General features: G+C 37.0%; 1 protein-coding gene across 3 annotated transcripts in view; it reads left to right on the top strand.

The window, feature by feature from the left end:
- The window catches only part of TMEM131 (transmembrane protein 131), a 100,233-nt gene that overhangs the window by 18,625 nt on the left and 67,440 nt on the right, over positions 1 to 14,168 (top strand). For all 3 annotated transcript variants that reach the window (XM_075057549.1, XM_075057547.1, XM_075057548.1), the window contains exon 2: positions 1,996 to 2,057. In XM_075057549.1, coding sequence (XP_074913650.1) covers positions 1,996 to 2,057 — 62 coding nt within the window. The remainder of the gene's footprint in view (positions 1 to 1,995; positions 2,058 to 14,168) is intronic.

Raw genomic sequence — 14,168 nt, 5'->3', positions numbered from 1 at the left:
GTTTTGGTGGTTTTTGTTTTTTTTTTTTTGTTTTTTTTTTTAATCTTTTGCCCTATGTGCTGTATAGTTCTTCAATATAAACAATTGACCAAACCCCCAGTTCTTGGATTAACAATGACTTTTGTTTGTTTTGGAAATCATTAAGGTAATAACAATAAATACACACACAAAAAAGTATTTCTAAGATACTGCTGACATGACTGCCTAGTACCACTCATGCCACTGTTAATATTGCAGGACATGCGTATTGTTTATAGTCTGAGCTCCACCTCTTCTGCTCTGTGGTGATTTTCACATTTCCACATGAGATGGGCTGCTTTTTCAGCCTGTGTCACTAAATGTTAGAATTCTGAGGTATGGTAGCTTGGAAAGTGATTGTATAAAATTTAGTTGTTTAGGGTTTTTGTTTATTTGTTTGGTTTTTTTCCGCATACCAAAAGAGACTTTTGGAGCTGACAGCAGCAATCTTTGTTTTATATTAAGTTTTACTTTTGGTCATATGAAAACAAGGTTATGGAGTTTGTACCTTTTAGGAGAAGGTATCAAAATATGAGGGGAGTCAGGGATGCAGAATGGGATCTGCAAACAGTGGTATGTTAAGTAGCAGACTGAAATTTGGGTGCTGAGTGAGGTGTCACTAAAGCAGCCAGTGAAGAAATGCTTGAGACAAATATGCATCAAAAATAGTGTTTCTCTGTGTGGTAGGTGCCTTTACTCCTGTCTGATGAGAGTGCTTTTTTCTTATTTTTGCTTTCTGAAAGCAATGTCACTTTTTCTTTTAAAACATTGTAAAGCCAAGTGGCAATGTTGCTGACCTTACAATAATTGTTCATGTTAGAACACTGACCTTCAAAGTGGGAGATGAAGGTTTAAATCTCCTTTTTCTGAGTGGGATTCAAATTCCATCTTCCAGAAGCACTCATTATGCTTCTGTGTGCTAGGAAATCTTTAACTTCTTCCTGTTGAAGTTGTTCCTTTTTGTGGAAAGAGGGGTGTGTTACCACTCACTCAACTTCATCTGGCTGAATGGTAAAGGTAGTTATGGAAAAAGGTCATAGGGTAGGGGAGGAGTTATTTATAGTGGTTTTTTTTTTTTTTTAATGCAATTTTCTGGTTCAAGGTTGTTATTGTGTTTTATCCTAAAGACCTGCTTTTTTGTGTGTGTGTGAATAGTTTTTTGTGGAGTAAAATTTAGACCTCTTTGAACTTTTTTTTCCCCTTTAACTCATGTTCATTCTTGTACAGAATATTATATTTTGCAGGAAGGGCAATTCCCTTATTTCTTTGTCTTTAAAAGAAAGTAGCATTCCCTACATTTTGAGAGGAATTGAAGAACAATTGCCTGACCAAACATTTAAAGGAAGTGAGTGGAGGAGGAATGCTTAATTTGAGGATCCTGTATGTGATTGAGGTGTGAACTTTTCATGGAGTTTAGTCATATGGTGCAAACGCTTCTAAACTGTTTCAAATTTTATTATGTTATTGTCAAGATGGAGCAAGCTGTTGCCATGCTGAGGACTAGGGAACAGTGTGAACAAGGCTTTCCAGATGTACAGTTAAGATTTTAGGTGTATAAATGCAACTAAAATTCTGCTTGTAAATGTCAGAATTCTTTGTGGGCTTAGATGTATTAAACTCAATTGTTTAGGTACCCAGTCAGTCATATTGGTTGAAGTACTGAGTTAGCTTGGTACAGACAGTCTTTTTAGGGAACCTAAAAGAAGTTGTTCACTTTAGACTTAAACATTCTTATGCCAAAAGGCTGATTTGCAAAGTGTGGTACTTATTAATATGAACATATTGGAATTAGAACTCTCGGAGGAAAATTAATGTCACAGATTTGTGTTTGGTATTCTGTTAGACTCTGCGTTATTTTGGTTTGTCATAGCTCTATCTACAAAATCGGGTACAGCAGATTTTAGATGTTTAAATTGCTCTTTTTAATTTAATAACAAAATGTTTTTCTGTTAAGTTACTTATTGTTTTTCTTTGCAGCTTTCATCCAGTCAGATGGCATAATAGAAATGCTACGTTTTGATGAAGGAGACCTATTGCAGGTACGTAGTCTGAGAAAATCGTCTGAACTAGCAATGTTTCATCTTCTTTTTGATAGCAGCTTTTTGAAACTCCTGGGTGAATGGATTTTTAAAAATAAGCAAGGATCAAAAATAAGTAAGTCCAAAGAACTTTTGGACCTTCTAGAGTTATTTTCAACAGTATGCTTTGGTGTGTCCTGAGGTTCTGGTTGCCTAATCTTTTGTGTTGGGGAACTGGTGGAGTTTACCACAGGTTCTCTCTGGCCTGTTTGTCCAGGGTTTTTTTTTCCCTTACAAAAAATGGGAGATGCTTTGTGTTTAAGACTTATCTTGATGTAGAGTTGGGATGCAATTGGATAGCACAACTAGAGGAACTGGGAAGTGTTGCAAGATTCTGAAATGTAAAGGCAGCCCTTGGGACCAAGTCGCCACTGGATTTAAAGAAAGTTCAAATTACTGCAGTGAGGTAATTGCTGTTGCAAATATGGATTTTTTTCAGGTATAATGTTGCCTTTCCTGTCAGCTTTCTTTTGTCGTGAGTCAAAAGTGACAAAAAGTTAACTAAAGAATATGTGCTGGTATTTTGAGGTGGTGGTAGTAGTAGGGATGAAATATATAGCAACATGGCTCGATACTTTAGAGCTATGTAGTTCTGAAGTTCTATTGACTAGAATTTCATATGCATGCATTTTGTGGATTGTATTTATGTTGGCAATATCTTTTGTTAAAATTCCTTGATGATGTTAGTCCTGGTAGTTGAGAGAGAGGAGAGGAGAAAGCAAGAAATGAATTGTTTAAATGATTAGAACACATGGCATGTGATTGTGTTTAACTTCGTTAGATACCAGTGCAGTGCTTGATTCACAATTCCTACCTCCTATCTAGTCTGGAAGAGTCAACAAATATAAAAGCTGTATAGTTCTGGGCTCATGATAATATTATTTGTTTCAGATTTATGAAGCTGTTTTTTTCTTTTTCTACCACCTACCTAAGGTGTTTGGGTTTTTTGTTTGGTTGGGGTTTTTTTCCTTCTTCCACAGCTTGGTCCTTAATGTAAATCAAGAATAACTTACTATGGATTTTAAGATTATAATGTAAAAGGATAAGATCCTTCAAAATGATCTAAACTGGTGACAGAAAAGGTTGCAGTTAAAAACAAAAAAAAACCCCTCCCCCCCCTTGCCAAAAACCCCCAAACAACCAAACCCATCAAACAAGCTGACAAAAAAGCCCCAGGTTCCTCATTAAACAGTTGTTCAGATGTCATGTGCTAAACACATTGTCATAATAGATATCTATGTAGGCTTATTTTTGGACATAGAGAGTAGAATGGTGGAAGTTTTACATATAGTGGTTACAGTCTGAATTATTGCAGTTTTTGACTGGGAATATGTCTTTAACGTGCATGGAGATACCACATATCAGTATAAATATAAGAGAAAAAAAATCACTAGGCTTAGTTTCTTTTCTTTTACATATGCTATTAGAATATATTTTGTTTGGCAACAGTGGTTTAATAAAAATGACAGACAGGTCTTGGCCCAATTTTTAAGATAAAAATGATGTAGTTGAATTCTACATTTTAGTTGGTTTTATCCCCAGGATTCTCTCTCTTTTTTTTTTTTCCTAATTAAAATGAATCCTACAAATCTGAAGTTAACTTATTTTTTTATTTTAGCACTCTATTAATCACTATAGTTCTCAGGACTAGAAAGTAATGGTGCTGCTGTGAACCACCTCAATAATTCATATAAAGATGGAAAAGTAAAACAGATTTTTAATCATTCCAACTTTATTGCAAGATGCAACAGATACAGGAAAATTAGTTTAAATATTGTGGTGGGACAAAGTCAAGCAATTCTGGAAGTTGCACTAGAAACTTTGCAGTGCTTTGGATTGCATTTGGCTGCCAGTTATCCTAATACACTGCTGAATATTTGATTTAAAACAAAGCAAAAGGGACAAAATTTCTAATAAATGGTTTATATGTTTTATATTACGGTTGTGGCTCTCAAGCCAAAAATACCTATGTAAGTGAAACCAGTTCCTTTTAATCAGAATGATACAGCATGTTTTCTCTAGCTTACAATTTATTAGTTTTTTTCCTGTAGATTTTAATATGGTGACCTCTTGTGACTACTTACTGCAATTAAAAAATAAAACCAAAGCAAATACATTGTTGTAAGACTAGATTTATGTTGTGAACAGCAGTTACAAGTTTTAAACCTACAGTAATGTCATTGAATGTTTCTCTTTCAGGCTTTCTGTAAATTTTCACAAATGTTTGTTTGATTTTAGGTAATCCATCATTACAGCACAAACATGATGATGTGGTAGTAACTCAGTATTGTCTAATGTTACGTCACCTTCAGGTGATTTTTTTTTCTTTTTTAATATTAAAAAAACCAAACAATTCAGTGCATAAAGTAATTAATAATCACTGAAGTATCAAAGCCATCTCGAGTCTTGGTTTATCTCCCCCCCCCCGCCAAGAGTGTGATATCTTTACAGTGGAAGCAAGCCCTTTTCTTGTTTGAAGGAGTTGCTTTCCAAGTAAGGCAAATCAAATGCTGAGTCTTACGTAATTTAATCATTAGGGATTCCCACCACCTCCCTCCAGTTAGAGTATATCCTCTTGATACTGTTTGTTGTACTTACTTGGACTACATACTATTGGTGAAACACTCCTTACACGTTTCAATCACGTTTTAGGACTTTTGTTGTAAAAGATAAATGAAATGTTGGAAAACTGGGTTTGAGCAGAGTGACTTAAAACAATTATATATTGAAAAAGCATAAGTCTTTAAATATTTAAGTCAAAACCCCTTGCATTTAGTAAAAATAAACTGGCAATGGAAATTTCATTAGTTCATGCTGGTGGGTAACAGTAGTGAGGTAGAGACTGTACTTTTTGGGTGTGGACTTCCGGTACGTGGGTTAGAAAGTGCTACACCATGAAGCTTTGCCCTCTGTCTTAACAGAACAAAAGTGAGAATTTTATTCTTTAGCATAGATGTTTACATTAAAGGTTTATATCTAAATAAATGTCTGCTATTTCTGCCCATGGATTAAATAACAATAATGAGAGAATTTCCTAATTCTGTCTGTTCTTTACATGAGTCAGTCCCCTTAAGGACTCAACAACTTTTTGAACTCTTCAAATAATTTATTTAGATCCTGAACACAGGTTAAGAATTGTATTAATGTAAATTGTCCATTGCTCAATGCAATATAGGGTTTGGTGTTTTTGTTCAATAGCAGGCAATTTGCAGATGTCTATATAAATTGGTTGGCACTTTAGAGTCATAGGTTTGGTTGGAATGGACCTCACTTCAGGTAGTGTTGTGTGTAGATGGACTACCCTTGGCAGATGCTTGACTCTTCTGTTCTTAAAACCTCTAGAGAATTAACTTTCACAGGTTTCCTTATGTACATACTTGTTTCAGGCCTAAGCTCGTTTTGCTGCTTTTATTCTCCAGTTGTTTTTTTGTTAGGTTTTTTTTTTCCCATCTTCATAATGGTAATTTTGTACTAAAAGACACCTATAGTTTTTTAATGCAAATTTTTAAAAACACCCTGTAACTTTCTTTAATGGATTTTTGTCTACACACTACTTAAAGTGTAGCATTTAATTGTGACATTAGTACTCTGAGGCTTTGCAAAAGGACGGACTAGTTGCTTCCCTGCATAATAACACTTGTTTTAGTAAATCCAAAATGAATTGTAAATTTTTGGCAGCATTTGGTTTGCTCATATAGTTTGTATTTCACTATGTTCTCCAGACACATTCTTTTGTGTAGTACCACTTAGTCAGTTATTCCCAATTTTAGATTTGAGCTCTCCTTCAGCTGAACTTTGCCTTGTCGGTGTCAGGCCATCTCCTCCATGTGTCCTGATTATTTGAACCCTTGTCCAGACCTGACAGATGCTTCAAGCCCCCAATGATGATGTCATCTGCAAATATTAGGAGTGCTGAAATAAGCTACAACTGTTACTTTTAATAATGTATCCTTTCATGTTAAGCCAACATACTGTCTCGCTTTTTGAGGACTTTATTTTGAAAAGTGAACAGTAAAGTAAAATTTATTTTTCAGAGCAAAGTTTTCATTTGCTTTTAGTTCATAAAGGACTGTTTCCCAGGTCATTCTATTTATTGTGAGAGCTCTTGCCTTGGGTATCTAATGTTCTGCACAATGTAGCTGGGGCCACTATTTTCCAGAGTGAGCAATCTTCTATTCAGACTAAGTATTATTTGGAAAGTACTTCTGCTTATGTAGTAGTATTTTTAAAGTAGCTTATTCCTACAATGAGAAAGGAAAATGGTAAGATTCTTCACTCAAATTCTCTTATAACATGAATCACTCACTACACTTACACTTGTTGCAATAATCTTAAGTATATGAAATGCTTTTTTTACAGGTGAGCTCCTAGAAATTATTTTGCTGATACTTACTGGTTTGCAGAATAGCTAAAATAGGGGGAAAAGAAAACTTGTGTGATTATATATACTTAATACATATTTGCTGTCTTTGTTCATAAACTGCTAGTCACAAAAGCTGGTAATGAGAATTACAATGGTCCTAAATGTCAAATAGACAGAACCTTAACATGACTTGTGGTAGCTTTGCCACAAGGAAGCTACGCGACTGAGTTATGTGCACATCAGCAATGCTGATTTCTTACTGGAGGAATTTTAGTATTTTCTGCATGATCTGTACTTCATTCTGTATGGCATAGTAGAGAAGTATCTTAACAGAAGTGGCAACCATTTGGTTCTGGTGTATCAGCAATACTGTTTTCAGGGTGTAAAGTTTAAATTTTTTGTTTATTACCTCAAATTTTCATATTCTATATTGACTTTTAAAAGGGGTTTGGTATGATCTCCATTGATATCCATCTAGCCAAACTGCTAAGATATAGACCACATAAGTGAGTAATAAAATGGCTGGACCATTGACCTTGATGGGTGTACTTTACAGGACAAAGTTCAGCTGGCAGTCTGTTACCCATGATGGAGCTTGGTACTGAGGACAGTACTGCTTAATGTCTTCATTAGCAGCCTGGATGATGGTATAGAGAGTCCTCTCAGTAAGTTTGCAAATGCTACCAAATTGGGCAAAGTAGTTGATACACTGGAGGGGAAGACTGCTATTCAGAGGGACTTTGGCAGGCTGACAGGAACCTTATGACATTCATCTAAGGCAAATGCAAGTCCTGCACCTAAGAGAGAATAATCCTGTGTAACAGGACAGGCTGGGCAGTGATGGGCTATAGAGCAGCACTGCAGAAAAGACCTGGGGGGTCCTGGTGGACAACAAGTTGAACATGAGTTAGCTGTGTACCCTTGTAGCAAAGCAGGTCCCCAGCCTACTGAACTGTATGAACAAATGTGGAGCGAGAAGATTTCTCGCCCTCCCCCCCCCCCCCCCCCCCCCCCGCCCCCATTTGTGGGGCTGCAGCTGGAGTACTGTGTTCAGTCTGGGCTACCCAGTACAAGGAATGCACTGACATACTGGAGCAAGCACAGCGGAGGGGTACCAGGATGATCAGGGGGCTGGAATGCTTCTCATGTTAGGATGTGTTTCTTCAGCCTTTAGAAGAGAAGACCAAGGGGAAAACTTAATTGCTGTGGGCAGTGTAGAGTTGAAAAGAGCCAGACTTTTCATTGTGCACAATGGAACTATGAGAGGCTTTGGACACAGATTTCAGCATGGGAGACTCCAAACCCATGTAAGAAAAAAAGCTTTTAAACTTGAGGGTGATCAAACACTGGACCAGGTTACTCAAAGAAGTTGTAGAATTTCTATCTTTGGAGATATCCAGAACTCAATGGCCTAAAGCTGTGAACAACCTGCACTAACCAGACGTCCCCTGAGCAAGGGTGGACTAGATGGCCTCTGGAGCTTCTTTCCAATGTGTGTGATTTTTATAAAAGAATAAAAGCTGTCTCAGTTCATTGCCATTGCTTGTGAGCAGCTGAAGTACTTCTGCTCCTCAGAAAAAAATGGCAGTTTCTTCTTGTACAGGAAGAATTGCCATCCCCAGGCTTTAGTTTAAAAATAATTAATTGATGCCCAGGAGTAAGTGACTGTTGAAAAGTCGATGTCAACAGCATGTGTTGCATCAGCTAAAGTCAACTGATGTTTTTCTTTCCTTTTGTGAGTTTGGGTCATGAAAGAGCATGGCAAGAATGACTCAGTTAAATCCACTTTCAGCTACCTTTCAGATTATAGCATTCATTTTCTTCATTACCTTAAGCAAGATATTCATCATTAATTATGTTTCTTTTAATTAACCTACTTATAGCATAGAGTTCATGAATGCAGCAATGAAGATTTAAGCTGCCATCTACGTATCAGTTTTGTAGCTGTCTCTCAATGTTTAGTAGCAAGCAGCACATAGCTTTTCTACAAGAAGTAACCAGCCTTACTATAAAATAACAGTATGTAAAATGTTCTGAAAGAGTCTTTTAAATTACTGTGGATACTCTTGTGTAGGAATATAGAAAGCTTTGGTTGTTGAGAATTTTGGTAACATTAAAGAAATGTATTTGGTGTCCAGAAACCTCAGGTCTTGATTAAGAGGGCCTCCCTGCTTTGCTTCCCCCACACCAGCCCTGCCATCCTTGTTTAAGACTTAGGGCTTTAACTCAGTTGCTTAAACATAGGTAACCAGTGCTGTTTGAGATGCCTTAATTCAGTTGCTTAGACATAGGTAACCAGTGTTATTTGAGATGTCCTGGACTGTCTTGGACATCTACGTGGACCTGGCAGTTATGGCACAGGGCATAGGAGAAACCGTGTGCCCTTCTGGATGTCAGTCTGAGACCAGGCAGGTTGCCCTGGGACATTAATCTCAAGTGGCGGTGGATGCCTATGTTTAGATGACTGAATGTAATGCTAGGTAATATGACCTTTTACCAAGAAGTGAAGAATAGCTATTAAAACAAACTGGTGAGGCATTAAAATTAACCTCTTTTGTTGTTGTTGGTTGGTCAGGGTTTTTTTGGTGGGATTTTTTGTTTTCTGGCTAAAGTTAACAACCATGGGTATGCCTTTAGAGACCGCCTTCAGACTGTAAGGTGTGGGTTTTGATTCTCCATGTGCACAAGATTGTTGTCTTGTGTCGTGCCACAACTGTACTGAGTCTGTAAGGTGTGCTTTCAGGTACAGATTCTCTGTGAAATCTTACTCAAGCCTCTGGAGAGAAGTTGTTGCAAGTCTTGAAACTGGTGCTGACTGCCTTAATTTTCTAACTCACTGCATACAAGTTGTCTCAAGATCTTTACTCTGAAATCCCTTTGGTTATAGGGTTATGCAAGATAGAAGTTAAGACATGGAACTGTTAGTAGCAACAGCCTAAATGCATGCTGTCTTTAAATTGAAAAGAATAATTAATTTAAAAATCATCTATCTCCAAGACCTGAACACAGCCTTTTGGGAGGATTTTTTCCTCTCCCGCTTCTTTTGCCCACTCAGTTGTATATTTCTACTGTTTCTTCTGTGCTGACCTTAGCTTTTGTTGTTAGGCAGTCGGTTGGATCAGGAAATTAATCCAATTTGATTTTTTTCCCCTGTAACTTAGCTTATTATGTCTCTTGAAATATTAATAGTGTGCACATGCAGCCTTCTTCCTGATCTGTACATTGCAAGGTAGTATTTTGTTATTCGTAATACTTCTCCCATACAGATAAGATTTAATAAAATTTTCCTATAAATCATATTTTGCTAATGCTGCTTTATAAGAGGTGTATTCTTTACAGGAGAAAAAAAACAACTGTATTTATTAAAAAGCATAATTTTATTTCTCTTTACCTGATAAACCAGCAGTATTCAACAAAACCTGCACTTTAAATAGTGGATTTATCTGGTACATGGTTTTAGTTCTTGGCATTTGTTTGACAGTTTTGTGCAGTCATACAGGAAAAATAGCATGCCAGAATGTAGCACAGTAGGTCTACAGTTTTACTTGAAGATCAAATTTTAAAAAAAGTATTTAGAACATGTAACTGAACACATTTGTATGTTTTTGTTTACTGCACGACTCTAAAGATTGACGTGTGATAAAAATGAGTGGTAATTATAGAAACTGCCACATGAGATTTATTTTTGGTTTAGTTCCATGATGCTATGGTTGATGAGCTGCTGAAGTTGGTATGCTATTTCTTTGCTCTTGATTGACCCTGATTTAAAAACAAACAAACAAACAAAACCACCAACAAAAACAAACCAAACAACACCCCCAAAACCCAAAACAAAACCCACACAAAAAACCCCCAAACAAACCAAAAAGCAAACAACCGCCTGCTCAAAACACAAAAAGTCATTGAAATTAATTTGTCATTTTGCTTGCACTTAACAGACATCTGAATGCAAAAAAACAGGCTTTTCCCTAGAAGTGTGATCTTTGATTTTTGCTCTTAATTATATTTCAGACCTATGATGTCTTACCAAAGTGATTTGTGATTTTAAACTTTAGGTACAGATATTAGACTAATATTTTCATAGAAAATCTGCGATTTCAGAACATAGGAGGGAAAACTTGAGTGTATGATCAGCCATAGAATTTAACTCCCAACAGTAAACTACAGCTATGGCTATGTAGTAGTTCAGCTATTGTCAATGATGTGTATTTCCATTTGTTTCTGGAGTTAAATTTGATCTCCACTGCCCTCTGTCTAAAAGTTGGCCTGAGTGGGGTCTTAGACTAAGGCTGATATTAGGGGCATTGACTGCCAGTTACGATGCTTAAGAGCATAGATGACAAACAACTTTACTGAATAATTTCAAACTTAATAGAACATGCTGTCTTGTTAGAGCCGAAGCTAGTTGTCAAGGATGGGACAGTGTTGGTAATGACTATTTTGGTTGCCCTGTCATAGGATCTGAACCTGTTAGCTCCATCATCTGACTGTCAGGTAACTGCTGGTAATTTAATTATGTGCTTTAGTTGTTTCTAAAGAAAAATCAGTTACTGAGAGGAAGGTTGTATTTAATTGTAGCGAATAATGCCCTTTAAAGGACATTGGTAAGGAACGCAGGGTGTTTAGTTTACGCACCTGTTAGCTTCATAGAGTAAGTTTGGTGGTTGGTGTGGTTTAAACCCAGCCGGCAGCTCAGCCCCACGCAGCTGCTCACCCGCTCCTCTCTGATGGGATGGGGGAGAGAATCGGAAGGGTAAAAGTGAGAAAACTCATGGGTTGAGATAAAGACAGTTTAATAGGGAAATCAAAAGCCATGCACACAAGCAAAGCAAAATAAGGAATTTATTCACTGCTTCCCCAGCCATCTCCAGGAAAGCAGGGCTGCATCACACCTAATGGTGACTTGGGAAGACAAATACCATCACTCTGAACATCCCCCCCCTTCCTTCTTCTTCCCCCAGCTTTACATGCTGAGCGTGATGTGATATGGTCTGGAATATCCCTTGGGTCAGTTGGGGTCAGCTGTCCCGGCTGTGTCCCCTCCCAACTCCTTGTGCCCCCAGCCTGCTCGCTGGTGGGGTGGGGGGAGAAACAGAAAAGCCCTTGGCTCTGGGTGAGCACTGCTCAGCAGTAATAAAAACATCCCTGTGTTATCAACACAGTTTCCAGCACAAATCCAAAACATAGCCCCATACTAGCTACTATGGAGGAAATGAACTCTATCCCAGCCCAAACCAGTACAGTTATATAACAGTATTTCACGGGAACACTGTCTTAGCAATTTTTGTTGTGTCCCTCCCGTAGTCAGGAAAGTCAGTGGTGTGAATGCACAGCATGGAAGAATGGAACTGGTGAAATCAGGAGAAGAATGACTTTAAATGACTGTGTAAAAAAGAGAGGGATATGTGCAGTTTTTTGGTAGGAAGGAATAGCAGATTATTTCGGTTAGTAGAGAAAACACTCAAAATGGATTTGGGTCATTTTTGGGTACATCTGCCTTACTGATTGTGTTGCATAGATCTTCAGATTCAAAACTTCATTATCAACACTTGGAGTGTACCACTTGCTACATGCATCAGAGATGTGGAGAAAGCTCATAAATGCTGAGACTTACTGAGCAATTTGTCCGTTAGCCTGTATCAGTGGTAGCTGGCTGTGGTGAAGATCAGCATCCCTCTCCGCTGCAGTCAAGTAACTCAGGCTGTTTAGTCCTTATATGCAAGCACTAGTAAGTTTCTATTGAGTAGGCTGTGCAGCATCTCTTGCAGAGCCAGGTGTAGTCTGGTGTGCTTTTAGAGAGAATGGGTACATCTGCAAGCTGTAGGCAATAGTTACATAGTTTAAAATAAAAAATTAAAAAAGAAAAAGAAAATGGGAAAGTGTCGTGGTTTAACTAGGAAGACAGTTAACTCTATCCCAGCTGAAACCAGGACAGAAAGGCAGGCAGACAGTGATTCATGGTTGTCAGATTTATGATAGAAAAGTAGATAATAAGAATAGGCACATGTAATTATAAGTAGCTGTTTGAAGCTTATTAAAACCATTTTTAAAATACTCAAGCAATATGTATTTTATTCAGGGCTTATAAAATCATGCTATTGTGAACTGGCTTAATGTTTTGAACAAGTGCTTGTATGGAATGTTGAATGAGCTTTTGACAGCACAAGTCCTTTTTGGATGGAGGGAAGATATCTTCAGCTGATTCACTTTGATTCAGTTTCCTATCTGTTTTCTTAAGTTGAGAAATTAATGGGTGGCAGTTTAACGCTGGAACATTTGCTCTCAGCTTTTCAGTCTGAGGAAAAAATAAGGTATGGAAGGCAGAGATCTGTTTTTTTCTGATTAAATTCTTTAGATTTTGGAGTTAATCAATTAACTCGTTATGCAGTACTTCCTAGGAAGTTTTAGATACAAAACATTCCATATCTTAAGCATTCATCAATTAACTAAAAGTGATTTTAAATTTCTTTTTTCTTAATTTTAATTGAATTTCTCTTCCTATTCTGAAATAATTCACTGCAGGTTGTAAGTATTTACTTATATCTTACTGGAAATAGAAAACGGAGGGTGACATCAGAAATTAAGAAGCTGAACTAAAAACTTATCAATATCTGCATAGTATACCTTAGTTAGGAAAGCTTAATGGAAACATTTGCAAGCCAGTGTATTTTAATAAAAAAAAATAGGAAATACTCTGTTTTCCTAATTACAGTACAAATGTAATACCTAAGTTTAAATGAAAGCTTGCAGACTTTAAATGAAAACTTGCTGATTTTTAAATTATAATAGAATTGGCAATATAAAACAACTTACGTTGTCTCTTAGCATTCTGTTCAGTGAGGAAAAACTGCACTGATCATGCAGTACAGCAAAGCGTAATTTCATGTGAACCCCTTCCTCCTGCAGTGTCCCTTTAGCACAGCAGTCTGCCTCTCTGTTTCAGAGGTTTTAAAACAAAAAAGCTAATTGATGCTCTGCCTAGACATTTAAAATTGCAAATAAATCCTCAAGTTACAAACAAATTAGCTTTGTTTTACAATGGTAAATAATACACTTCCAGCTTTCTTTAGTTTGATGCAAATTGGAGGGTCAATAAACCAATTTTTAAGTAAAGATAATTTTTAAAAATTTATTTTTAGAAAAAAATACTTTTATCTTGGGAAAAACAAGGAAAGACAGTGTAATTTGTAGTTGAAATAAACATCAGTGAAGTGCCCAGCCAAGGGACTTGATTTTAGTTCTGAAATGAGATATGAAAAATTCACATTCCCCTTGCAAACAAACAGCATCCTTATACTAGAGGTGAACTGTGTCAGATGAGCCAAGGTGCACCACAGACTTTATCCAACCTGTAAGCTTTCTTCCTGCTCCCAAAGATGAATATTTGTCTTGGCCATGAAATGTCTTTAAGAGAAGGACTGAAATCCTCGATTTGATCCCCAAATTCTGTGGGAAGACAGAAGTTTTCAGTCAGGTAGGTTTTAACATTAGCTGAACCAGGAGGACGTTTCATACGCAGCCTTTTAAACCAGTTGGGATTTCTTAGACAAGGGTAAACTAGTTGGAATTTCCTAGACAACCTAACCTCTTTGTTTTCAGGTAATTAGCTGTAATGTCCAGCTGAGTGGTAGTAAAGGTATGAATAATAAAGGCTAGAAGATCATTAGCAGGGAAGGAGATGAAGTTTCCTAATCCAATGGAGATTATAG

This window comes from Buteo buteo, chromosome 25 (assembly GCF_964188355.1).
Source record: "Buteo buteo chromosome 25, bButBut1.hap1.1, whole genome shotgun sequence".
NCBI lineage: Eukaryota > Metazoa > Chordata > Aves > Accipitriformes > Accipitridae > Buteo > Buteo buteo.
The sequence above is the reverse complement of the archived record's forward strand: the minus strand, read 5'-3'. Positions and strand labels throughout refer to the sequence as shown.